We start from the raw sequence: 24,684 nt of genomic DNA on the forward strand, positions 1-24,684 counted from the left end.
AGGGCTTATATGTGTGTGTGTGTGTGTGTGTGGAGCGGTGCACATGCTTACCGTACTCGTGTTTGAGTGTATGTGCAGGCAGGAAAGCTAGAAATATGCATAAAAGAGATGTTGTGGATAGGAGAGAGAATTTCCTTAAAATTCTCAATACTTTAGGGAATCTTGCCCCATATATGGTCCCATATGACAGAGCAGAAGAAAGGCAGGCTGAACCAAAGACACGCAGCTCTGAAGAGCATCTGTAGTCCTCCCACGGAATATAAATGGGTTGTCGCTGAATTTGGTGCCATGTGCTTTGCTAGTGTCACACTAGTCAACACTAAGTAGTAGCGCATTCTAAAACATTGAGTTACACAGATTGTTCAAAAGTAACATTTTTCAGCAAGCTTCAAACTAAAAAAAAAAGCCCACAATTGACATGTGATAGCAGAGTGTTTTGTCTATGTCAGGAATTTCAGTATTATAAATATGAAATATCAATTACAAGTCACTCAACAAAACACAAATTGTCCAGTTTTTAAATGATATTCATATGACATTGTTAAGACAAAAAAAAAAAAGACACACACTGTCCACACTAGTCAATGTTGTCTTTACAAATTCAGACAAATGTAAAGCTGATTTTTTATTTTTTATTTTAAACTATAAACAAAACAGAAAGCATTTACAATAGTAAAAGTCTGAGAAAGTTCACCTACCTTGAATTCAACTTTTTTTTTTTGGTGCCTCAAAAGTTTTCAGTGCTGTACAATGGAGATGTCAAGCCAAGCATGAGCTGAGTGGAGCGCATCCTTGTATTTCCGGGCCACGAGGAAGCTCGCAACACTCGGCCACATTCCAGCGGGAGGCACACGAGCTGGGGCGAGGTCCGGGCATGTCGGAGGTTTGGCCAGTGGAGCCCGGCAGTGGAGACCTTGGGACAGGCTCACGGGGAGGCGGACTGAGCCAGACTGGGCTCTGCTGCGAGGCTTTTTCGCCTCTCCTTTACTGAATGAAAGCAATCCCTAAGAGTGAATGGGTAATGAGAGACCGGCTCCTGAGATTTTAGCTTTCTTAATCATGTTCATAATTAATTCAAGAACATTGATAATTTCATTACATTCTTTTTGTCTTATCAATAAATGATGTGCCTGCACTTTTGGTCTTGTGTATACGGCAGAGGAGAGAGGGAGGAAGCAAGGGAGGGAGAGCGACAAGAGAGGTAATACTGCACTAAAAGCACAAGAGTTGGAAAATGATACAAACAGGGAAGTGGTAATTATAATCTTTGACCAAGCCACTGGCTGCACAATATGAAGTCAAGTGGCTACAAATAATTAATAAGGCCTCCTGGTGTGTGTGAGTGTGTATGTGTGGAGTTGAGTGTGTGTGTGCGCGCATGTGTTGGGGGATTACACCGCATTTGTGCTGACAATGTCTTAGTTGACTGTTGTTGCACCCGCCCACTTTTAGCAGATATTTAATCAAATATGAAAATTGATACAGAAATTACATCCTCTGATGTTTTCACCAACATCGTGTTGTACACACTGTTTGCTAGTTAGTGTCACAATACACTCACTCTCACCTCTTGCACAGGGCTGGAGGACGCCTGTCTATTAATGCCCTTCAGATCCAATAAAGGCTCAGGATTCAGGGAGATTAGTGGAATGAAGGAGACCACTCATCCCCCTTACACACACTCTTCTTTGCCCTTTGTGAGGTCAGAAAACCTAAAAAAAAGTGAAACACTTTTTTACTCTCTGTCTTCTATACTTCTATTTGGCAGCAGGAGTAATGACATACTATGCATTTTTAATACTTAATTTTTAGAATGTTCAACAACCCTTCACCTCAGATATGCACTATGCACGTAATTAATCAAACCGTTTGCTGGTCAAACCTGCTCTGAAATTAGAATTGATGTAATGGATACCCCCACTTCCTAAAAATAGCACTATTGAATTGGAGGATTGTGCTGAACCGCCTATTTTGAGCAAAATTTCAACAAAGCCAGATGTCTTCTGTTTCCAAATCATCAATTTACTGCAACCCCACAAAATGAAGGTGTCTTTTGCACACAATCCCAAAAAGTTATTGCTTCATTTATACACTTCCAGGCAATAGAAATAGAGGATAATATATTAAAAGTTTAATATGAAATATCCGATATTCCCTCCTGTTAAAACGAGGACATTCTTCTCAGATAACGTGCAAGAAAGGTTCCAGGATTTTCTTCTCTCTTGGGGCTCAAGTGGGGCTAAGAAATAATTTCTAAATATAATCAAATAAAATTGGCTTACTTGTAGCTCCCCTCTAGCGCCGTCCCTGAACGTATGTAATGACTTGCAAAGAAAGAACCTGACCTCATGTCCACCAGAAAATGTTTTTTATTTATTTCGTTTTTTATTTTGGCCTTTCATTTTGCATAACAGCTGCAATTAAATGACTTTTCCAATTCTCTTGCCATGGTGAACATGAAAATGAAGAATATTTTTCAAACTTTGGTCTGAACAGAGATTTTAACGCCAAAGCTGAACATTTGTTTTCAAATCATCCGAACCCACCTGAGTGATCATCAAGGTCGTATTAAAAACAGACAACGTTCACACAGTTCTAAATAAATCCTTTAGGGGAATTTCCACACTGTATGTTAGGACATCACTCAATGATATGATGAGATAATAGATCATTATTGTCCGGCTTTCATTTGTGCCTAAATGTACATTAATAGGATGGAGGAGTTTTGCATGAAATCAGAGCTGTTTGGTGAAAGGTGCAACACAAGGTTATTTGAGTTCTGCCACTTTTCTAATGGATTTTGAATGGATTACAATACTCTCGGGTAAAGCTCTACGAAGCATTAGCGATTCAAATACTTTATGTCCTATTTCTTGCTCATGTGCCACGGGCCCTTGTCCTGAGATATGACCAGCCTAACATGGGAAATATTAAATAAAATACAAAAGTAAAGAGGCAAAAATATAGATTTACAGCAGGCAGTTTCGACAGTAGACTTGATATAAGGGGTTCATAACAAGTTTTGCATTTTATCCCTGGTCGCCCTCATGCGCATTTTCATCATATTTTATGTGATCTATGCATGCAGTACTCATCCTTGTGACGTGTCCTTCTCAAACCGATTGCTACAATACTTGTCATGATGGCCCCTTCCCAGCTGTGCAACACCACAGAGAAGGGAGCAGCAGGCTATAGCATTACCATAATACCCTCACCCTCCTTCCACGGTCCCAAGGGACCAAGTGGGCCTGCATGGGGATGTTGGCTGTGGAGGGGACTCAACCGGCTGCCGGACCTGCAGGCTGTATACAGTGTGTGTGTGTGTGTGTGTGCGTGTGAGAGAGGGAGAGAGAGCAGGACAAGGCTGAACCTGCCTGTGGGCAATGTAATAAAACCGCCACACGCTGCTGGTAGTGACGGTGGCACTGCTGCTATAGCGGCAAAGGAGGGGATAAATATAAACTAGGCCTGCATCAAAGAGACGGCCCTCCAGTCACAGCCTGACTTACACCCTAATAATTAGGGGCCTTTCCAATAAAACAGGGGGTTGTGGCCATGCATCTATTTTACTTGTGTTTGTAGCTGCAGTGGAACCCGTGATCGGATTCTGTCTTTGGATGAAGCTCAGGAAGAGCAACGTTTTAATTTTGTGACGTTTAGGAAAAATCCCAACCCTATCCCTAACCCCTAACCTAACCCCTCATTGTTATTTTATTCCATCATCGCTAAATGACATATTTTTAGGTCAATTTCACCGGTTTGTCAGTCCGTCACGCCATCATCGCTATTATCGAGATGAACGAACAAACTCTATTAAGTGACACAACCAGCTCAAATTAACTATTAAAAATGAGATTTTCTTATATTTCGCACTTCTATATATTCTACATTTTCTATACAGTATTTTGGGTTATTTTTCTTCATCTCCTTCTTCTCTTAGTTTATTGGCGGATTGTAACTTTTTATACTCAACGTGGCCTGTCCATGTTGTAGTTTATATTCTCCCAGGCTATAGGAGGCAGTGAAGAGCATCTATAGTTGGGTTTCCATCCACCCATTTTTATTCGAAGAAATGCGCAAATAAATCTGAATAGAAATGCTCGAAATTTGAAAAAAGGGCCCAAAATTAACAATAAAAGTTTTTGCGCTTAGAGGGGTGTGGGTGGGGGGGATTTTGAAGTGTATCGAAAAAAGCAAAATGCAAATTTTGGCTATGGAAACAGGTCTTGCGAATAACCGCTGGCAAGACCGGATACACATTGCACATTTTGACCGGATATTATGCACGAACGTTTGTAGTCACAAAGAAATGTCGGACGATAAAGTAAGTTATGTTTGGGGGGGACGACAAAACAGAAATCTTTTTGGAATTAATTAAATAAGTGAATATTATTAATACTATTTTAGATGGAAAACATCAAAGAAACGCTACGGTTTTTCAAGAATTACAAAAGAAAACTCATACGACGTCATCGCACGACGCAGTTGCTTCCTGGTCTTCTTCTTCTTCTTTTAAATTAGTGGTGGATCACGTCTCTGTGGTGTATACCGCCACCTACAGCGGTGGAGTCCCCTCTCAATATTCGCAAAAGAAGAACAGATGGAAACGGGCATAAATCGCGTGTCCGTTTTGCGCATATTCAGTAAATTTGCTTAAAATTTTTGAAACAGTTAGATGGAAGCCTGATTTATGTCACTTGAACAACACTTCACTGCAAAAAAAGAAGACAACAATTTTATTTATTTATTTATTTAGTTTAGGGTGAACAGTCTACGGACATTTAAATAATAATAATAATAAAAAAGAATCGGGAAGTACAATATACTGCTGGCAACGGCTTTTGTGGGGACCGTCCGCATAGCTCTGGACTGCTAATGCTTCCGTAGCGATAAATGAAACTTGTCTAACTTGAATACCTTGATTTCTCTGTGGCATTTTCTTGTTAATTTCTGTCTCTCTCTATAAATGCCAGTGTATGGCATACAGTTGTACCAATAAATACAAAACAGGAGTCCGTCAGTTGATACTGACCCATTTATTGACAATTACACTCTCACCAATCTGTTGTCTGTCATTGACAGATTGACCGACCCTCTGTCAGTATTGACGTAATGCCCACCTTTCTTTTCAGACATGACTGTTTTTTAACAAAACAATGGTTATCTCATTAACTTTCTCGTGAGCTTTATATTTCCAACATTACATTTGCCGTACCATTTAAGAAGCCATATGTTTCCTGGAATGTCCATATTTTGTTCCACCTCTGGCTACAGTGCAGCTAAATCATTCCTAAATTACACTGATGTGCGATTGCAAAATGGAGACAGAGAAACGTCGAGAGAGCGAGGGGAGCGGGGTGGGGTGGCAGTCCAGGCAGGGGGTATCAAACTAATTAAAGCAAGCATTTGTCACAGATTAAGCCTTAAACAGAAAAGGTCATCTGAGCGCCAGCGCCCACTGTTTCGCTGCTGTGCTCTTAGGGCAGTCTAAACCTTTCCGAGGTAAATGGTAAAGATGCTATTTGGTAGCACTTGGGGGGAGGGGAAGCCGTGCTCAGTACTGGTGAGACTGACACCCGGGTCATTGGTTCTTTGCTGTCCATTACACGTGCTGGTCAAATCTGGCAATTGCTGTCATTTAGGGATGAAAAATAAGTGCTGGACAAGATCAATAGATGCAGCCGTCTGTAGCAGCAGTGATTAATTGACGGTCGCCAATTAATGACCAGCCTGTTGCACAGCAATACAATCTCAGAAGAGGGAAAATGGGGTTTATTGAAAATTTCTGTCACTTCAGTCCAGTATTGAATATTCTGCATATAGACTGGTGCAGAAAGCACATGTTCAGATTTTGGTTGTCTTTGTAAACCATAATAAGAAGCGATGGATCATCTGTGGACAATTTGTTGTTTTTAATAATATCACACACAATACATAAATAACACAGAATTTGAATACCGTAATAATCAAGCAAGCCTTCAAGTCTCCATTTGGAGTTAATAGAGCCTGAGATGGGTCATGATGGTTAAACAAACCACAATTTATTGTTCGAAGTGCTTCTGTCTGTTGCTTGGATTGAATTCCAAATGTACCAAATGGACATGTAAACGTGAATAAAATAAATAAATAAATAAAATAGTGCCAATATCTTGTTATGCTTACAAACCACAATCTGTGCTACAGATTAATTTATTTGGAACCAGTCAATTGTAATTGTATTGGGGAGATGTCCTGCTTGGAGATAAATGAAGCACAGGACATGTTGGTTTAGATATGACTGATAGCTTTTGAGAGAACGTATACTCGTGAGTCCTTTTGTGATGAGAATCGTGTAATTTGATTTCTTTGTAATTACCGAAAAGGCAATAACACATTTTTATTTATTTTAAACTGTGCATAAAATAAAATGTGGGAATCATGAAAACTCATCATACATCATCCAACAATTGGAATATTATTCTTAGTATTTTATTTTAACCAATGAGAACTTCATTTTCTCTTTATAATAACTACCCCAGCCCCTCAATGTTTTCACATAACATAGATAGAGGACATAGAAGTTTACTTGAACAACAAATGTATTTGTTGAAAAGTTAAATTTAACCTGAAATGAAGGCATGTTGTCTAGTACTACTGCGCATGCTGCCTTCTCTGCTAGATGAATATTATGGCAGCTGAACACTATTGCTGATATTGCTTCGTTTTTAACTTTTTTTTTTTGTTCAAAGTTATGTTGTATTATGCAAATAACATCCTATTTTAAGCAACGCAGTGGCATGTAGACACACGGTATTCTCCTTCAAAACAAGTACAGACTTTTTTTTAGGTAAATATGGCATGATGTGACATTATATTGTAAGTACATATTGACACAAGTGCAAATATACAAAACAAGCCACTTTTATTAAGAATGCAGAGTCTTTACGACAGACTATCATTTGGTCATAGGTTTACTTGAAGGATTCCTGATTTGAGGTCTACCTGCGGCTTCTCACAAATCCAGACTTGGAATGCAGACAGATAAACATCACCAGTTCATCACAACCTCAAGATTGCCATAATATATACAGGCACCCTACACATTTTTTTTTAAAAATAAACATAATTATAAAAAAAAAAACGTGCCAAAATAATGCACAAATGAGAAATTAGTATAATTTCTTACATGCTCAAAATATTGGCCTTCAACATGGACACATTCCTTTAGTAGGCTACACTAAGCATAATTTGACACAGCCACACATATTATTATGAATTCTATTATTGTTGAGAAGCTTCTCTTATGGATTTGCATGCGTCATCAATAGTATTTCTTTGACAGCACCTCAAAATAAGAAATTGACTGGGGTGAGCTGAGGTCATTGTGTTGGCCAAAATAAATAAAAAGAAAAAAATATATATCAAAAAATTAATAAATAAATGTATCAAAAGCTTTTTTTTTTTTTTAAGAGACCAGAGAGACTTTTTTGGTATTTAATGTATTTCATGTATTCCAAAACAATGCTCTAACAATTTTTGCATTTGGAATTTGGTAGTTTTGTTGCCAGCTGTTTACATTCTACATTATATGATTTAATTCAACCATATAGCGGACTTACAAATAGCAAAATCGGAGAACCTGACAATTTTCCAGATCATTGTATAATGTACATACTACCATTTAAAAGTTTGGTATCGCTCTCTCTCTCCCCCTCTCTTTCTGAGAGTAAAGAAACAGAATAATTAAACCAACAATAGAGCCACCAGGCTACTGATTGGCCGTTTTGCTTGACAAAAGTGTTTTGGCCTTTTAGGCTTTCCGTAGCCCGATTTGGATGTCCGTGTCATATTTGGCGCGTTTCTCAACACTTCCTGTTGGCTCATTTGAACCTCCCTCAGGAAGGCGCGTGTCACATTCGTGCTTGAAGTCATGGCACTCAACTTTCAAACTTCAACACTATGTTTGACTCTTCCGATCTCGTGTCAGATATGCCTCGGAAAGGTAATTATCATTCTTCTTCAATTTGCAATAGCTACGGAGATAATTTCCCCGCGGTGAAAGCGGCGTCAAGACGACAAGCCGGAAGCGTTTGTGCAAGCACAAACGTCGGCTACAACGTCGTTTTGAATCTATTCGATTGGTGTAATTCAAGCGTGACGTACCAAAACAGACTTTCAATGTGTTGTAGGTCAGACAGCCGGTCATATGTGGCAACCACCACGTGTTCTGTTCCTCCTGCATGGAAATGTGGTTAAAAAAAGCAAGCCAGTGTCCCTCGTGCAGAATCCCCATTACGTCAGAAAATCCCTGCAGAGAAATTATAGGTGAGCAGTTGCAGCACACACAATGCACTCAGCAGCAGATCTATTGAGATCCAACACAACTGTTTCCAGGGTCTGCATTTTTATTCTCCCCCACGCAGCCAGAGAGCAATGTTGTTAGATTATATTGTAACTGTTGTTTTGAGGTGGTGTGAAGATATTATTTTTTGTTTGCACTATTTGGACCTGTTTATTTTGACTTGTGATTTGCCCATATCATAATTCATATTTATGTAATCAATTTTGCTTTTGTAATGGACTATATAAGTAACCTATTTTTATACAAAATTGAATTCTATATTTTTTTAATACAGGAGATAGACCAATATGTTTTACCTTTTAATTTTATATTATGATATATACCTTTACCATGAAGAGATGCAATTTATACCGTGATAAGAGTTTCAAGCCATAGCGCACAGCCCTATGGAAGTTCAGCGTTTTCTTTAATGGTAAACAAAAACATTCTTGTATTATAAATCCTTATCTCACAAATGTGCAAGTTTACCTACTAAGTTCTGTGTTGTTGTCCTTGTGTATTCCCTTAAAGGGGGTACAAATGAGAGTGATCACACTGAGAGCCCCTCTGTGAGAAAATGTCTCAGGAAAACAAGGGGGGAGCTACTGCTGCGAGAGTATGAGGTATTTGACCATCAGGCCATATAGTTTAATAGACATTATACAATGTTTTTTTAGAACACTGACAAACCTTCATTTGCCCCACTGAGATCATTAAAAGAATAAACGTTTACAGTATATTGGGTCGGTCATGTCTGAGTAGTGTTACGGTACATTGTTAAAAAAATCCCATTTGCTAGACTTGGGACTCAAACTGGCCTCAGTTGTCATAATTTCTGTACAAAAATGTCATTTTCTTCGTTAATTAGAAAAAGGAGTATATAAATTATATTTGTTGTTTTTAAATTATATTAATAATTGTAAAAATGTGCATTTTATGCATTTGAACTTTGGCAGGAAGAAATTGAAAATCTGGTCAAGGAAAATGAAGCGCTGAAAACCCAAAATCAAAGTTTAGAGTTGCAACTGAGGACGGCTTTGGATCCCTGCAGTATTAACACTGTGCAAGCAGATGACAAAAAAGTGGATCCAGTCTTCATGGAGGAATTGGCAAAGAGGCTGCAAGCAGCCCAAAATGTTTGTGATGAAGTCAAACAGGACATGCTCAAACTCAAGGAGGTATGCAACCTTTAATGTTGTACTTTATAGTCTTCAGACTCCCTTTTACTGACCTTTTAATCAAGTAGTTTATGAAAAGACATAAAGACGTGTTACTCTTGTCATCCTCAGGCTAATAAAGCACTGCGATCTCAAAATGTTGACCTGGTACAAGAAAATATGAGGCTGAAAGCTGAGGTAGTCAGTAGATCCCCACAGAAGTAAGTATTTTATATTGGAGGGTAATTATTTTTTATAGAACAAGAGTTTTCATTTGTGGAGAAATAGTTAATGTCCAGTTATAGATGCCGTTGTAAAGGCAAATGGACAAATTGTCCTGCTTGTATCACAGTTACAAACGTTAGCCAGTGCAAACCGCTTCTTCCTTGATAACCGCACACTGTTTGTGCCTTTAAAAAAACAAAACAAAAAACTCAAAACATTTTTCTTGATAAAAACACTGCCGTCATAAGTTTTCCAGTTACAGTGAGCTTTTTTCTTTTCTTTTTCTGCCATTGTGAAGTTCGGTCACTTTCGGCTGCATCGCTCGGTGACTGTGTGCGGCGGGCCTTAGATAATCTGTGCTTTCTGTTTTATGGGAACACCTTGGGGGGGAAAGCTTCAGTGCACCAAGTACAAACCATAAATGCCTGGTCGGTCGGATAAGTTTGATATGGAAAAACTAGTGAACCCTGACCTCAACCCTATTCAGCCCCCTTTGGGATTAATTAGATTTAGCCAGGCCCTTTCATCGAACATCGGTGGTGTCTGACCTCAAATGTTTTTCTGGATTAACAGACATACGATAAAATCGTAAAGACATGCGCACAATTTTATAGCAAGGTTATTTTAGATAATGAAGACTGGCAAAATTAAACTGATAAAACAAAACAAAAGAAAAACACATGAAATAAAATAAAAAATGCTGTATAACGCGAAAGCTAACTGAAACTACATTTTACATGAAAAAAAAATTAAAAAAAATATAACTATAGCAAAAATCTTGTTTGTTTTGTTCAGGAATTCAAGCCACAAATTCACTGTACAAGTTGGCATCTTGGACTGTTATACAGTACCTGTATTTGAGTTGTACTTAAAAAAATAAATAAAAAATGACACAATTGCCATATTTTTTTTTTTTTATCTTGCATGCAAGAAATCCAGTTTTGTGTTTTTTATTTTATTTTTTTACAAAAACTATACTAAAACTGTTAAATATTAAACTAAAACAAAGCGTTTAAAAAATGAAACATAAAAAAATAAAAATAACCTGCCATCCATCCATCCATCCATTTTCTTAACCGCTTGTCCTCACAAGGGTCGCGGGGGTTGCTGGAGCCTATCCCAGCTGGCTTCGGGCAGTAGGCGGGGTACACCCTGAACTGGTTGCCAGCCAATTGCAGTAACCTGCCGAGAAAAGTAATTAAAATTGACTAAAAAAAAACACAACAGTCATCTTCGGTCTTTGTGATTCTAAACAACTACATAATCATAATCCTATCAAGGTTTTATCCAACATAAATTAAGTTTACCAGCTAAGCTCAGCCAAAACAAGTTTTTCTCTTTAAAACTCACAAAACTGAAATTCTGCCAACAAATGGAAAAGCTGCATTCAGAAAAATTACGTGGTTATTCACATTCTTCAGGTGTGCTTCATAAACTGTCAGTGGAAAGTAAAAATATCTTCAAAACATCTTTTCTCCCATTTATACCTAGTTCAGGAAGTTTTTGCAAGTTGCAACTACTATTTCTAGTCTGTTAAGATGTCGTGGTGCACTAAATATCAGAGAACATTACATGATGATCAGGAACAATACATCATATTGTTCATACCCATACATGCAACTCATTGATGGATTTGACCTTGAGGTGATATTTGAAATTCATTTGGTGAGTATCACCGCAAGATTTGAATGAAAGTATTTCACAAGCTTTTGGATCAGGTTCTTGCAAATTTATCCTACCAGATTTCACTCTGTTGAATGACTTGCAAAATGATGTCTTCATTTTGTGCTTTAAATCTTTTTGATAGCCTCAATTAATTCCTTCATTCAGAATGCAAAAAGGTGATTTAAATATTTTACAGGGATGTGATTTTTCCGCTAATTCGCGGAATTCCGCTTTATCTCCCCCCCAAAAAAAAAATTCTGATTTTTTTTTTTTTTTTTTTAAAGTAGTTCATTGTGTATGCACATGACTCCGACAGATAACATCTTCTGCTATAACAAAGACATTTGTGGTATGCTCTAATATGAGTTACTTTTCATTTGGTCATGATACAATTATTTGTTCATGAAATTTGAACTCTTCAACATTATTTATGTGTTAACTTAGTAATCACATTAGTTAGATATGATGATATTCTCAGTGATAGTTTTTAAAAGCAAAGGCAGTCCAATGTTTTTGAATGTGACTGATTTTGAGTTGACTAAAACTGCCATTTTATATGGGATAGTTCAATATACATTGAAAATTTATGCTGTTGTTTTGTCTATTTCTTTGTCATGTGAGTGCATTGAAAGTACTTAAAAACACGGAAAACCCATGAGCTCCGGGGGGCTCCGCCCCCCTTGTCCCCCCACCAGGGCGCTGCCCTGGACCTAGCTGGGTGCCAGCGGCCCCCAGACCCCCGGCTAAATTTTCAGATAATTTCACTTTGGTCAAATCACATCCCTGATTTTACATTTCAAAGTGCAAACAATTGTCTTTTGGGAACTATACTCTAAAACATGATTCCTCCTCAGGTTTGGACGTTACACTGTTGCCGCCTTGGAAGCCAAAATCCAGCAGTACCAGAGAGACGTTGAGCACTTGAAGAGGGCTCTAGAGCGCAGTGACCAGTACATTGATGACTTAGAGAATCGGGTCAGGATGTCTGAAAAGAGATGTGCAGAGTTGCAGGAGTCATGCAAAAAATGCACTCCCGGCTTTGAATCTCTCAGCCAGCAGCAAAGGATCCACATGATGATGAGAAGCTTGAGTGATAACGAGCGGGGCTCCATCTGCAGCAATCCTGAGGCAGATGCTCTGACAGTTTCCAAGACGATGATGTTCTTACCGTGCGCGGATCACAAGGACTCTCCGAAAAATCTGTGTGGACTCTCCAAAAAGAGCGAGGACTTGGATGACACCACCTCGGACTTGTTGCCCTCCACCCCCTCCTCTGCCTTCCGCTCTCTGACGCTGAGGAGCCCCGGTGTGCGCGAGAAGAAAGTCGCGTTTAAGCCTGTGACTCATCTCAGGAGGCTTGATTTTGATGACGTTCCCAGTCCGGGGAACACCAGCACAGAACAGCCGTTCAGCAGCAGGGACTTGTTCCCCAAATGTTTGCCTCAACATACCGACGACATGGAGCCACTAAAGCCTGTTTTTTGGGGAACTTGGAAGCTGTCGAAATCAATTGACCAATCATCTCCTGGTCCGAGTAAAGAAAGCTCGGCTGCAGATTCCGTCGCTGACGGTGAGCCCGATTGTTTCCAGAAGTCCAGTGAGGCCTCCATGGACGCAGCTTATCTCAATAAAATCTCAGAGTTGGACTCCATGATGCTGGATGTAGAAAGCTCCAGTAGCCGTGGTTCTCAGCTCTCCCCGGCGTCCTCCATTCTCCCCGACTTAGACCGCACTCTTGTCGCAGAACCGCAAGCGTGCTCCGACGTCGTAGCGCACTGCAGCGCGTTGAATAACAAAGAGGCTTCCGAAGGCTGCGCTGGAGAAGGATGCCCTCCATCCCTGCATTCGGATGTGGACGAGGGCAGCGTGGATCACGAAGGGACATCTCATGCCGAAGAGCTCTCGTTTGATTTGCTCTTTGATGCTCTGGAAGAGACGAAGGCCGGTCCCTCTGGCTCTGTCAGTCCAGCGGGCCGACAACAGGATCGCGACACCTCCCCTTGTGGGAACGCTGTGAACACATCAAGAGACAGACACACACTCAACACTGGCCAGCCAACAAAGAGAAAGTCCCACAGCCCCTTTAACGCAAGCAGTCCCACAAAACTTTCAAAGCTCATGTGAAGTTTTCAAACACTTCGCTGTCCTCTGCACTGAAACATATTGTGGTTACATGTTGCTCACAAGATTTCGTCCATTAAAGGGGAAGTCAACCTTAAGATTTTCTTTACAATAATGTTTTATACTCCTGATAGTCTAAACATGGTATTCTGATTAATATTGTTTTGTGGAATATAAATTCAGCAGCAAATGCCACCTGTTTTATCCATCTCAAGGGGCGGCCATTTTGCCACTGGCTGTCAACTAAAAATGACATCACAGTTGCTCAGGTAAAAACCAATCACGGCTCACTTGTTTTGAGTTTGGTCGTTACGTGAACCCTGAGAAACTGATGCATTCTTAGTCGACAGCAAGTGACAAAATGGCTGCCCCCTGAGATTACTAAAATTGGATGCATTTTACTGCTTAATTCGTGTTTCACAAATGAATGAGAATGCCGTGTTTTCACAAGTGGGTCTGCATAGAACATATTGTAAAAAAAAAAAAAAAAAGGTTGACTTTGCCTTTAAAACTTGTACTTGGCTATCTTGAAAAACTGGAACATCATATTGCTTTTTTGTGTGTAGATTTTAAAGTCTTGTGTAAAAAAAAAAAAAAAAAGGTCTGATAGTGTCAAAGTTGTAAGACAAATTTCTGCTGAATAGCTTAGCACACTGTCTGTCTTACTGTCTGTCCTGTTTTGTCCTGGAAGCTGTTAGTTATGCAAGATAAAAATAAAAAAAACTGGAAAAAAAGTAATAAATTCAAATGATCTTGCAATAAAACGTTCGATTTTCTTAACACCTCAGCTTGGGGCAAATATATTGACTTTCAGTCATTTGAATTTAGTGTTGAAACTTTAGCTAACATCACTAATTGTTCCAAAAAATGTTGCTTCCATTCTGAGGCGCTTCCTCTTCACGCCACACTTCAATAAGTCCCCTTGTAATTTATTAATGTTCTGTCATTTAAAGCAGAAAAGTGGCCACTCTACGGCTGAGCGCTTGATGTATATTATCATGACACACAACCTTTCACACGCACACACAAACACAGTAATTCAATTGTAGCAGAAAGCACTTTATTATGCAAATTTAACGATATCACGTGTATTTCACATACTGCTAATCACTGGCATGAAATTTTAATTGGACAACCGTTGTGGTTTGAATAAATGAAGTGTTAATTCATTGAGATTCATTAATTTAGGTAAAGACTGTACAAGGTTACACTGGAGTATTAAATCAATTTGCTTAGTGCTCAACTGGAGATGATGAGCTTTGAGGGTGAAGGTGCATCTTTCATTTCTGACGTAAATTAAATTGTAATCTAGTTTGTACATTTAAAGGAAATAGTTTTATTTACTGTATCAGCAAGAAAAAAAAAATTATTCCAGTCACCAGCAACAAAATATGATCAAATTTTTGTGATTTTTTTATTAGTAATTTTCTGTACTGTATTTTTCCCCTGTATGGCAGTTGCTACTGTGTTGTTCTAAACCACTTGAAACAATTTTACTTGTATGAAATTATATCAAGAATTTAAAATAAGCATTAATGTGAAGACAGCATTGTTCTCATTCATATGTGCAAGTGTAGTAATGTGAAGTAACATGATTCATTAAGCTTTATTTTTTTTGCTTTAGCTTAAAGCATTCAATTTAAAAAAATAACTGCAAATATAGGCTATATTTACACTTTACTTTATTAACATGTTACCAATTTATATTCAACTATCCTTGTTTTTTTACTTTAAATTTAGATTGTTGATATTTACATCAGGATCACCGATCATTAGCGCACATTCTCCACAGGGAACAAATTCCCAGTGGCTCGAGACCTGGCTAAAATTTGATGGCCGCCGGAATGAAATCAACTGTGTGCTTTTTCCATCACAAAGAATCAAGGGGCCAGTTCCGCGGCTGGATGGAGTGGCATTAAACCCTTAAAAACCGCAGACGTCTCGTCTCCTGACGTTAGTGCCTCATGCCCCGAGAGCAGCTTTTTTTTTTTTTTTTTTTATCTGTCAGCCTGTTCACTGCTTTGGCACTTTATGTCTCGCGAGAGTAGCCGGGCTGGGCTTGACGAGATCTGAGGCGCTCAGGTGTAAGAGGCTCTCTCATCCCAGCAGTGGGAAACAGTAGACAGATAAGTGCGCGTGAGAGACTGCAGGCATCTCTGTGATCTCCGAGCTCAAGGCTCGACTCGGCGCACACAACACTGCGCACTCGGCTGCATCACAAGCGGATAGACAAAGGATCACTGGCGGTGTCAAGGACTGTCTTTTCGGGCTCTTTCGGCCGTTTCAGCCCTCTTCTGTCCGTGCACTTTAATTGGAGAAGCTCGCCAAGATGATGTCCATGAACAGCAAGCAGGCGCACTTCGCCATGCATCCGTCGCTACCGGAGCATAAGTACACTACCCTGCATTCCAGCTCGGAGGCGATACGGAGAGCATGTCTACAAACTCCACAGGTACAAATTAATTCTGCTTTAAACTTGCACGGGTTTCAAGTGTTTGGCTGCACGCGGTGCTGAGCGACGACTGTGCGTAATTCCAAGTGTCGCTCCAAGGCGCATTTGCGCGCTGGCTTAATGTTTTTTTTTTTTCATGTATGCAATCGCTGTGATCTTTTTGAAAGCACGCAAATGCCGACTTCACTGTTTTCCAGAGATTTTTATTTTTTTTACTTGCTGCTTCTAAAGGACTACCTCAACTGTGTAATGAATGTGTCGCCGAAAGTCCCAACTGACAGATGCATTTATTAATGTTTGCTCCTTTCATCTCTCTTTACACGTTCTTACTAAATGAACGCCACATCATTCTCATCTTTTTTACTTTTTTTTGCCCCCGCAGCTGCAAAACAACATTTTCGCCAGTTTAGACGAGACGCTCCTGGCCCGGGCTGAGGCTCTGGCGGCAGTGGACATCGCCGTGTCCCAGGGCAAGACCCACCCATTCAAACCCGACGCCACGTACCACACCATGAGCACCGTGCCGTGCTCGTCGACGTCCACAGTGCCGCTGGCCCACCACCATCACCATCATCACCACCACCACCACCAGAACCTGGAACCCCCGGACTTAATGGACCACATCAGCTCGCCTTCCCTCGCCCTCATGTCCAGTGCGCACGACGGGACCGGAGGTGGAGGCGGCGGCGGCGGAGGAGGCGGCGGAGGGCTCATCTCCACCTCCTCGGCGCCCGCACACGCACACCCACACGCACACGCACATGCACACTCCCACATGCACGGCTTAAGCCACCTCTCGCACCAGGCGGCCATGAGCATGAACTCGCCTCTCACCCACCACGGCCTCTTACCGGGTCACCACGGGGGGAGTCAAATCGGCCCCGGGCTGACGGGCAGCGGGCTGCCGTCCATCAATGACTCAGACACGGACCCCAGGGAGCTGGAGGCCTTCGCGGAACGCTTCAAGCAGCGGAGGATCAAACTGGGGGTGACCCAGGCGGATGTGGGCGGCGCGCTGGCTAATCTCAAAATCCCCGGCGTGGGGTCGCTGAGCCAAAGTACAATTTGTCGGTTCGAGTCGTTGACTCTGTCCCACAACAACATGATCGCACTCAAACCCATCCTCCAGGCGTGGCTGGAGGAGGCCGAGGGGGCCCAAAGGGAGAAAATGAGCAAACCGGACATATTCAATGGAGGGGAAAAGAAACGCAAGAGGACCTCGATAGCTGCTCCGGAGAAAAGGTCCTTGGAGGCGTACTTCGCCGTTCAGCCGCGACCCTCCTCGGAGAAAATAGCAGCCATAGCTGAGAAGTTGGACTTGAAAAAGAACGTGGTGCGAGTGTGGTTTTGCAACCAAAGACAAAAGCAGAAAAGGTTGAAATTTTCCGCATCCCACTGATGCTATGGAAAAACAAAACAAAAAACAAAACAGACACGAAAACTAAAGTTGTTGTGACTGAATTTGGGGACCAATGGACAGTAAAAGACTCGAACACCATTTTCAGTCTTTTGTCTCCGGCGAGTTTATATACGCTGGTGCGCAATGGGCTTCAGTCATTCTATGAGAGGCTTCATATATATTCATTATTTTTTCACGTTATCGGTGAATGTGAAGTATGCAAATAAGATTACACCCACCTTGCGCCGCTCCTTTAACAAGGGAACAAGTTTAGCGACGTCGACGTTGCCTTTTAAAAACACGCGAGAAAGGGAAAATTTTAACGAGTTAATTTCTCCGAACAGGCCTATTATTTGAACTAATAGCCATTCACAAATTACCTCATTGATTGTCGTATAGCCTACTGTGTTTTTGGTTTGGCTTCTGTCGTTGTTGTTATAGAATAATCCACATGATTGTTTATTTATTCATGAGTATTTTTTTTTTCCCATTTTGGGGGCTGCTATAATTAAAATTTCGTTGCGAAATCTTCTGGCGAAACAAAAATGTAGGCCTGCATGGAAACCTTAATTCACAGGCAGCATTTTATCCTATAGGCTTTCACGTCTGTAGACATAGTTATTTCAATTTGCACAAAGACCCTTTATTTATAAGAAATGTCCACATGTTTTGTAAATACAAACATTACTTTATCACAAGATTGGAGTTGTGTTAGAATTCAAATGATAGGGTCGGTGGACACCTTTGGCATCTTATATAAAGGTTTTAAAAAAAAAAAATCAACCAGAGAGCACGAAAAGCCTTGTCTGCCGATGAAAACAAAACGGAAATGTACTTTTTGTGTTTTAGTTTGCAGTGCAAGCACTCTATGCATTGGACGAGGAATGATTCATATTCTTTGGTACAGTAGAGCCGATGTCTACTGCAATAGAACTTGCCTTGTGATGGTGTAAGTCACTGTTAACTGCCTGTTTTCACATGAAGATCACCACGTTGTTTGTCGTGTTAAATGTGAAGGAAAACCTTGTAAGTACGATTTTTTTTTTTTTTTTTTTACTTTGTGCACAGATATGTTTACAGAGCTGCGGCGACGTACGTGTGTGCGTCATGGAAAATATCTCTTTAACTCGATCCGCTCTCCTCACAACTTGTCCACCATGCATTTGTTGTCCCCTTTTCTGCTGCTCTTACTTTCAATTGTATTTTTCATCCTGTACGCCAAATTCAACAGGGAGGTGTGTTCCAGCAATCTTCTAATAAATCGAAAAAAAATAAAGTTTTCCTCTGGTTGTGAATGGCCCACAAATGAAGACATTTCCTGTGGTACTTTAATGCCAAATGCTTTAAATTAATCGAGTTTTCATTTTGTAATTATTTTTTAAGGCCTTCGTTTTGGCTTCTATGTTCGGAATAAAATTGTTCTCAAAACAAATTATGATGATAAAAGCCAACCAAGATATTGATTGCACGACGAGCAGAACAAGTAAAATACTGTGCATTTTACCTTTAAAATGTATAGATATTTTTTCTTTCTTTCTTTTTTTGTTATAAGGAAATGCTTGCCAAGCCCCAAATATTTTTCAGTTTCTTTGCTACTTGCCTTTTCACTCACCTCTTTCTATGCAATTTCAAGTAATGTGACGATGCAGTATAGAAAATAGTCTGCAGGTTTGGCATCCTCAAGACAGAAATCAACAAATCCTTTACCCCAAAAAACGTGAGTAACAATATTTTCCATTTTTCCCTCTTTTTTTTTTTTTTGCTGTTGTTTTTTGCATTATTTTTTCTAATGAGTTGCATAAAGCATACGCGGACCTATAACGAATGTTTCCAAGTGCGTACGTTTCAATGAGTTTGTTTTAATCCCCCCACGTTCTGAAAAATCCATCCATAATTTGCATGTTGTTTGGAACGCTGCAGCTACACGGCAATAATTTCAGCACCACGAACAGCTCCGCTGGCGGACCGAGGAGTGATGCATTATTGAAAAGCTATATCAAACAGCTCTGGGCTGCTGTCTCGCTGCACAGGGGCCGTGGATGAATTCGGACGGTCTGCCTGCACAATAGCCTCTAATATGTTAATGGCCGTAGGGGATGCCTGAGGTTCCGTCCCCAGCTGGCTCGCCTACCATATGTCAGCCTGTTACGACAGAGGCCTCTATTAATCAGAGGCATATTTCATCAGTAACTTCACCGATATCATAACCCTTAAAGCTCCATTAATAACGGGCCGAGGTGTCGTGACTGACCTATGATATAGACCTGCATTCTTACTGGAACATTTCGGTCACATGACTCACATCATACCTGCCATTTTAGTTATCACCCAATTATTATTATGATGACTTCTTCCAGGGAGGTTATGTTTTCATCCACAGTTATACTCCATGGCCGAAACAAAATTAGGATATGTTTCAAAGCGATAGGGCAAGGTAAAAAGTTAAACCATTACAAATTGATACACATCTGGATGAAGGTGCAGCTCACGGAGTTTATCTTTAGTCTAATTGTTAACTTTGTGAAAAGGCAACAGTTATTTTTCTTTCTCATTTTTCAATGACTAGGCTACAGTACGGGGGAAAAAATAACTGAGGAAAAAAAAACATACATACACACTTAGAACTTTTTTTGAGGGGGGATTTACTGTAACAATTTTTCATTTTTTCAGAAGAAGAAGAAGAAGAAGAAGGGTTGGTAATCCAATGAAATGCATTTGGGTGAAATGGGAGGGGCGGGAGGGAAGAATTTTTTTTCTTGTTTGTTAACCAAATTCTTCCAAAAGGCTGATCCTCCACGAAAAACGGGGGTTGCCGCCGAAAAATTCACTCACACAAATTATAGCCTTTATAGTCTTTTAAATGTTCGGGAAAAGAAATATCCGCGAAATTAATCGCGGGAGCCGAACCGTGAGTATGCGGGGCAAACTGTCCTAGAGTTGTGACATGTTTATAATTTAATTAAAAAAATAAAAATATTAAATTAAATTAAATTATTATTATTATTTTTTTTAATTAATCAAGGACCCACTCAGAGTTTGGGTGAGTGTACGGGGCACAGTTGCACATCCCTGCAAAATGCTCATACGTTGGCCAAAATAAAAGAAACTGAGTGGTCTCGAGTTGCAGCCTATAGGCAACATATGTTAATTCAGCACCGACTTAAGCAGCAGTACCAACAACAACAACAACAATAATAATAATAATAATAATAATAATAATAATAATAATAATAATAATAATAATAATAATAATAATAATAATAATAATAATAATAATCCATTATCATGAGGACAGTTCCTCCAGTCCGTTGGTGCCTACAAGAAATAGAACACCTTCAGGCCATTAGTCAGGGCAGTAATTAATCTACAGCATGGATGTAAATAAGAGGAAATTGGATTCCTGACAGATGAGATGTGAGCTTCTCTGACACCACGTCGCCAAATAATGATTTGAGCGCACGTTATGGCAACGCAGTGCAGCTGCAGATTTACGAGCGTCTGACTTTTTCGAGGCTGCTAGCGGAAGCCAGCGGGCCTGTGAGCTAATCGCAGCTGTTAGGCACCCACGTGAAGATGGATGACATCATTAGAACGCCGCTAAAAGGTAAAAGAAATGCGAGAGCTTTTCTGACATTGTTTAACTTCAATGCGGTCTGAGAGGAAAATAACAAGAACGCCCGTCGAGGGCCCAGTTGAGCCAACAATGTGCAGGGAGGCTGCATGGCCTTTGACGGAAATGTCAAACCGGGGGATGTTGAGGGGGTAGATCCCCCAGATCTGCACTCATTTCCCATTATATTTGCTCAGTAATCCGCGGTGGCAGCCATGCATCGCCCGGGACTGGTTTGAGAAGCGGTGCTGTTGACACACGGGTATATTTCAATCACAGAGGGTTCAAAGTCAGACGAACAACTTATTTGTATAATAAATCCGCCATTTAGTAAAAAAAATATTTGATCTGGGGGGGCTGACCTCTTGTCATGTAGCCACTGATGCTTCAAGGATATGCAGCTTGCCTGCATATCGAAATCTTGCAAATTGGATTCACTCGGAAGGGAACAGTGCAAGCTAGTGCGCACAAATATTTCGCGCATGTCGGGAAAACTTGAGGTGGAGGGCGCACAAGTTGCTTGTCAAAGTGAGTTTGACATTGCAGTATTTCAGGTTAATGCGCATTATGTGGACTACAAGTGAACAGATAACAGACATCCCTATTGCTTTCTAAAAGAAAAATATAACTAGATTGCGCAGGTTGAAGTGTCTCTTCGGCGGTTTTACATGCATGGAGATAAAAAAATAAAATAAATCAAGAAATCTGTCACAATATTTCACTTTGTCGTTTTGGAATAAAGAATGTTGTTGGCATTTTTGGTTCGGTGGTCAACAGGATTGAAATCATTTTCAATAATGTTTTCGTTTTGTAACTTTGAATTTGGAAAAACTAAAAATGGTGCACTGTGCACTTAAGTGGTGGCAGTTTAATTAGAAAAGTCTCATGGTAGCCAACTTTTTATTACACTTGCAGCAGCATTTGGAATGAAATGAAATTAGTCCAACTCTGCATTGCCAATCAAGTTATTTTAATGTAAAATTCCCCATGTGATGGAGTCATCAGAAATTTTTAACGATATCCTACGCGTGTTATATAGATAACGTCCCCCCACCTCCCATATATATATATATATATATATTACATGTCAATTCGTGAAAAAATTCCCACACTACAGCTAAATGCCATTTATTTGTCAGTCTCTGCCTCTCAAGCGCAGTCATGGCCCTAGGGTGACGTGCTCTTTGAACCCGAGTACTGAACCCACTTAGCTGTCGTCATCGCACCTGCCGCAAAACAAGACAAGATCACCATTGTACGTTCTTTTGATTCGCAAATGCTTTCTTGAAATAAGCTACTGATGTGGTGTTAAAAACAATATAAGAACAGCACTACAGTATAGCGTAAAATGCAAATTTAAAATGTAAAATAATATATAATAAGAAATATAGCTACTGCACATAGGATGTCTGTTGATATGTGTCTTTAAGGGGCGTGGTTTGGTGAATGACGTCAGGTGCTGCAGTCAGTCGGTCTGGTGGTTTACCAAGTTAGCATGAAGTCATGCTCCACGAGCCAATGAGAGTGTTTGAAAGTTCACTGTTGAGTTGAACTCTCGTCTCCTCTTTTTCTACCTCACTTCACTCGAGCCTACTCCGGTAAAACTGTCTTAATTGAAAAGTTTCAAACGTATGCGACTGAATTATTGTTTGTCTGTATGTTCCCTGCGATTGGTGACCAGTTCAGGACACACCACACCTCTGACTCAATCAACTGGTAGAGGCTCCAGCTCCTCTAAGACATAATAAACCAGTTTTTGCGGTCTTAAAACCCCTCATATAGCTCAACAAAGTAACCTAAATGTTAGCAACAATGACACATTGTAGAAAACTAAAACAAACGTCCATCTAAACTCAGCCTAACTATTTTTGGTAAAGACCCCGTAAATGAAGTCTCTTAAACAAATCCTTGTCTAAATGGGAAGAAAAATTACAATTCTACAAGAGACTGATGGGAACGAGGTTGATTCTCAGGTTGGCCAGTGTCTTCTGGCTCAGAATTGGATTCTGGCTCAGGTGGTTCAAATATGTAAGGATGTGTAGGCAAAAGTCGTGAGACAATGAAGCAACAGGTTTTCAGGTTTAGTAGAAATATTTGATTGTCAGCTGATCGAGGCATGAGCATTTAGTGGACACGCCCACAGTGGGCAGCAGAGACAATAGCATGATTTTTAGTCTTATTTTACATTCTTGGCAACTTTTTTAACCATTCAAATTCTGTAAGTCTTCATAAGACAATTTTTCAAATTTCTTTTAATACAACATTTTTTTTTCTAATTATTTCAATTCCAAGCACAACTTTACTTTCAAGAATTCTGATTTGTGTACCTCCACATAGACTATAACATTTCTGTCAGGGCAGTTCAGGCATTGCATGCTACGTGTGGACGAGAGCAGCTCTCCATTCGTTGATATTCAATATGTTTCTCTGTACACACGGACTTCAATAATGAGGCGAGTGTCGGCCACTGGTTGTCCGCCACCACGCCATCAAATATTCATCACTGTTGATTAAACAGCCGGCAGCTGCCAATCGTCCCGGTGTCAAATTTGTATCCTGCTACTTTCATACGCACACAGCTAGACGGAATACATCAAATGGGACTGGAATAACACTTGCGATGATATAACCATGAAGTCCAACCTGTGCATGTATGTAAGGGTGAGTACTTGTGGGTGGAGTGTGGCGCAACACTTGCACTTTAACACCTCCCTTACATTGACGTTTACATTCCTCAGCCTGGATATTTATAGTATACAATGAGAGAGAGAGAGAGAGAGAGAGAGAGAGAGAGAGAGAGAGAGAGAGAGAGAGGAGAGGTTACTGAGGTGCACTAAATATTTCATGAGTGGTTGGGGTAGAGGAAAGAATGCCCAGGAATGTTGGTTCACCTCATTTCTTGAACTACACTTGAGGATTATTGCAGAAGATCACACACACACACGCATGCGCACATGTGCACGATTGTACGCATATTGTGTTGTTACTTCCCTACGCACACTTTTCAGAATAGTGCAAAGCAGTCATTGGAAAACAAATGTCTGAGTGAGTCACAGACAAAGAGAGAGCTCATCTTACCGGTCATTGATCGCGTCTCTGTGATCCTGTTGGCCTCTTGTTACTCAGACTGGAATATCATCCTCCGGATCCCGTTACTACAATATTGGACACATGACACACCTGTCAGATCAGCCTTTCAAAATGAGTGTCAGCCAGCCAACACAATACAAATGTCAACTTCTGCTCCATTGGGTGGGCTAAAAATAGAGTCTAATCATTTTAGATTGTTTAAACAAACTTTTATGTAATTAATAAATCAATCAGGGCATACTCGAATGTACTGTACCGATTTCTATTTTTATAAGTGCCAGCGCACAAAGCAAGGCAAATCAATCAAGCTAAAGCAACACTTTTGGAATAAACATAAAGCTACATGAACCATGTGTGTGTGTGTGTGTGTGTGTGTTCTCTGCATTTTAGGAAGCCATCCCAGAGGAGCAGCGGGCAGCAACTGTGTAGCACCCACGGACCAATCCAGATCTTGGCTAAGTGAAGTGAAATTGATGAAAATTAATCTTACAAGTTATTGCAAGTGGTGGAAACTGGAAAATCCAACAATAAGATGACCAATTATGACATGCAAAGAAACATGTAGACTCCATCTAGGAAGGCTTTAAAGGTGAGTGTTCAGAGTTCCAAGAAGAAAATAGTTATCCTTTTTTTACTGTAAGGCAA

The 24,684-nt window shown here is 40.2% G+C and overlaps 2 protein-coding genes and 2 long non-coding RNA genes across 5 annotated transcripts in view; 2 read left to right on the top strand and 2 right to left on the bottom strand.

The window, feature by feature from the left end:
• Window positions 1-992, bottom strand: part of LOC144050662 (uncharacterized) — a 28,083-nt gene extending 27,091 nt beyond the window's left edge. For both annotated transcript variants that reach the window (XR_013293898.1, XR_013293899.1), the window contains exon 1: window positions 699-992. This is a non-coding gene — a long non-coding RNA (uncharacterized LOC144050662). The remainder of the gene's footprint in view (window positions 1-698) is intronic.
• A 4,791-nt stretch (window positions 993-5,783) lies between these two features.
• Window positions 5,784-24,684, bottom strand: part of LOC144050661 (uncharacterized) — a 39,858-nt gene continuing 20,957 nt past the window's right edge. Inside the window, exons 2-3 of the long non-coding RNA XR_013293897.1 lie at window positions 24,028-24,104; window positions 5,784-13,378 (exon numbers count right to left, since the gene is read on the bottom strand). This is a non-coding gene — a long non-coding RNA (uncharacterized LOC144050661). The remainder of the gene's footprint in view (window positions 13,379-24,027; window positions 24,105-24,684) is intronic.
• On the top strand, window positions 7,816-14,644 carry obi1 (ORC ubiquitin ligase 1). Its single transcript, XM_077564152.1, has 6 exons — window positions 7,816-7,981; window positions 8,169-8,304; window positions 8,852-8,943; window positions 9,277-9,498; window positions 9,610-9,698; window positions 12,222-14,644. Exons 1-6 carry the CDS (start codon window positions 7,910-7,912, stop codon window positions 13,489-13,491), a joined length of 1,881 nt encoding a protein of 626 aa, XP_077420278.1. The 5' UTR covers window positions 7,816-7,909; the 3' UTR covers window positions 13,492-14,644.
• On the top strand, window positions 15,618-18,616 carry pou4f1 (POU class 4 homeobox 1). Its single transcript, XM_077564153.1, has 2 exons — window positions 15,618-15,940; window positions 16,323-18,616. Exons 1-2 carry the CDS (start codon window positions 15,818-15,820, stop codon window positions 17,337-17,339), a joined length of 1,140 nt encoding a protein of 379 aa, XP_077420279.1. The 5' UTR covers window positions 15,618-15,817; the 3' UTR covers window positions 17,340-18,616.

The sequence above is a fragment of the Vanacampus margaritifer genome, chromosome 4 (genome assembly GCF_051991255.1).
Source record: "Vanacampus margaritifer isolate UIUO_Vmar chromosome 4, RoL_Vmar_1.0, whole genome shotgun sequence".
NCBI classification, from domain to species: domain Eukaryota; kingdom Metazoa; phylum Chordata; class Actinopteri; order Syngnathiformes; family Syngnathidae; genus Vanacampus; species Vanacampus margaritifer.

What these genes read in the sequence shown, in the direction of transcription:
- obi1 (XM_077564152.1), top strand. Translation starts at nt 7,910, where the DNA reads ATGGCACTCAACTTTCAAACTTCAACACTATGTTTGACTCTTCCGATC. An exon ending in GTCAGATATGCCTCGGAAAG is followed by an intron (nt 7,982 to 8,168) that starts GTAATTATCATT and finishes AATGTGTTGTAG; the next exon opens with GTCAGACAGCCGGTCATATG. An exon ending in TCCCTGCAGAGAAATTATAG is followed by an intron (nt 8,305 to 8,851) that starts GTGAGCAGTTGC and finishes ATTCCCTTAAAG; the next exon opens with GGGGTACAAATGAGAGTGAT.
- pou4f1 (XM_077564153.1), top strand. Translation starts at nt 15,818, where the DNA reads ATGATGTCCATGAACAGCAAGCAGGCGCACTTCGCCATGCATCCGTCG. An exon ending in CATGTCTACAAACTCCACAG is followed by an intron (nt 15,941 to 16,322) that starts GTACAAATTAAT and finishes TTGCCCCCGCAG; the next exon opens with CTGCAAAACAACATTTTCGC.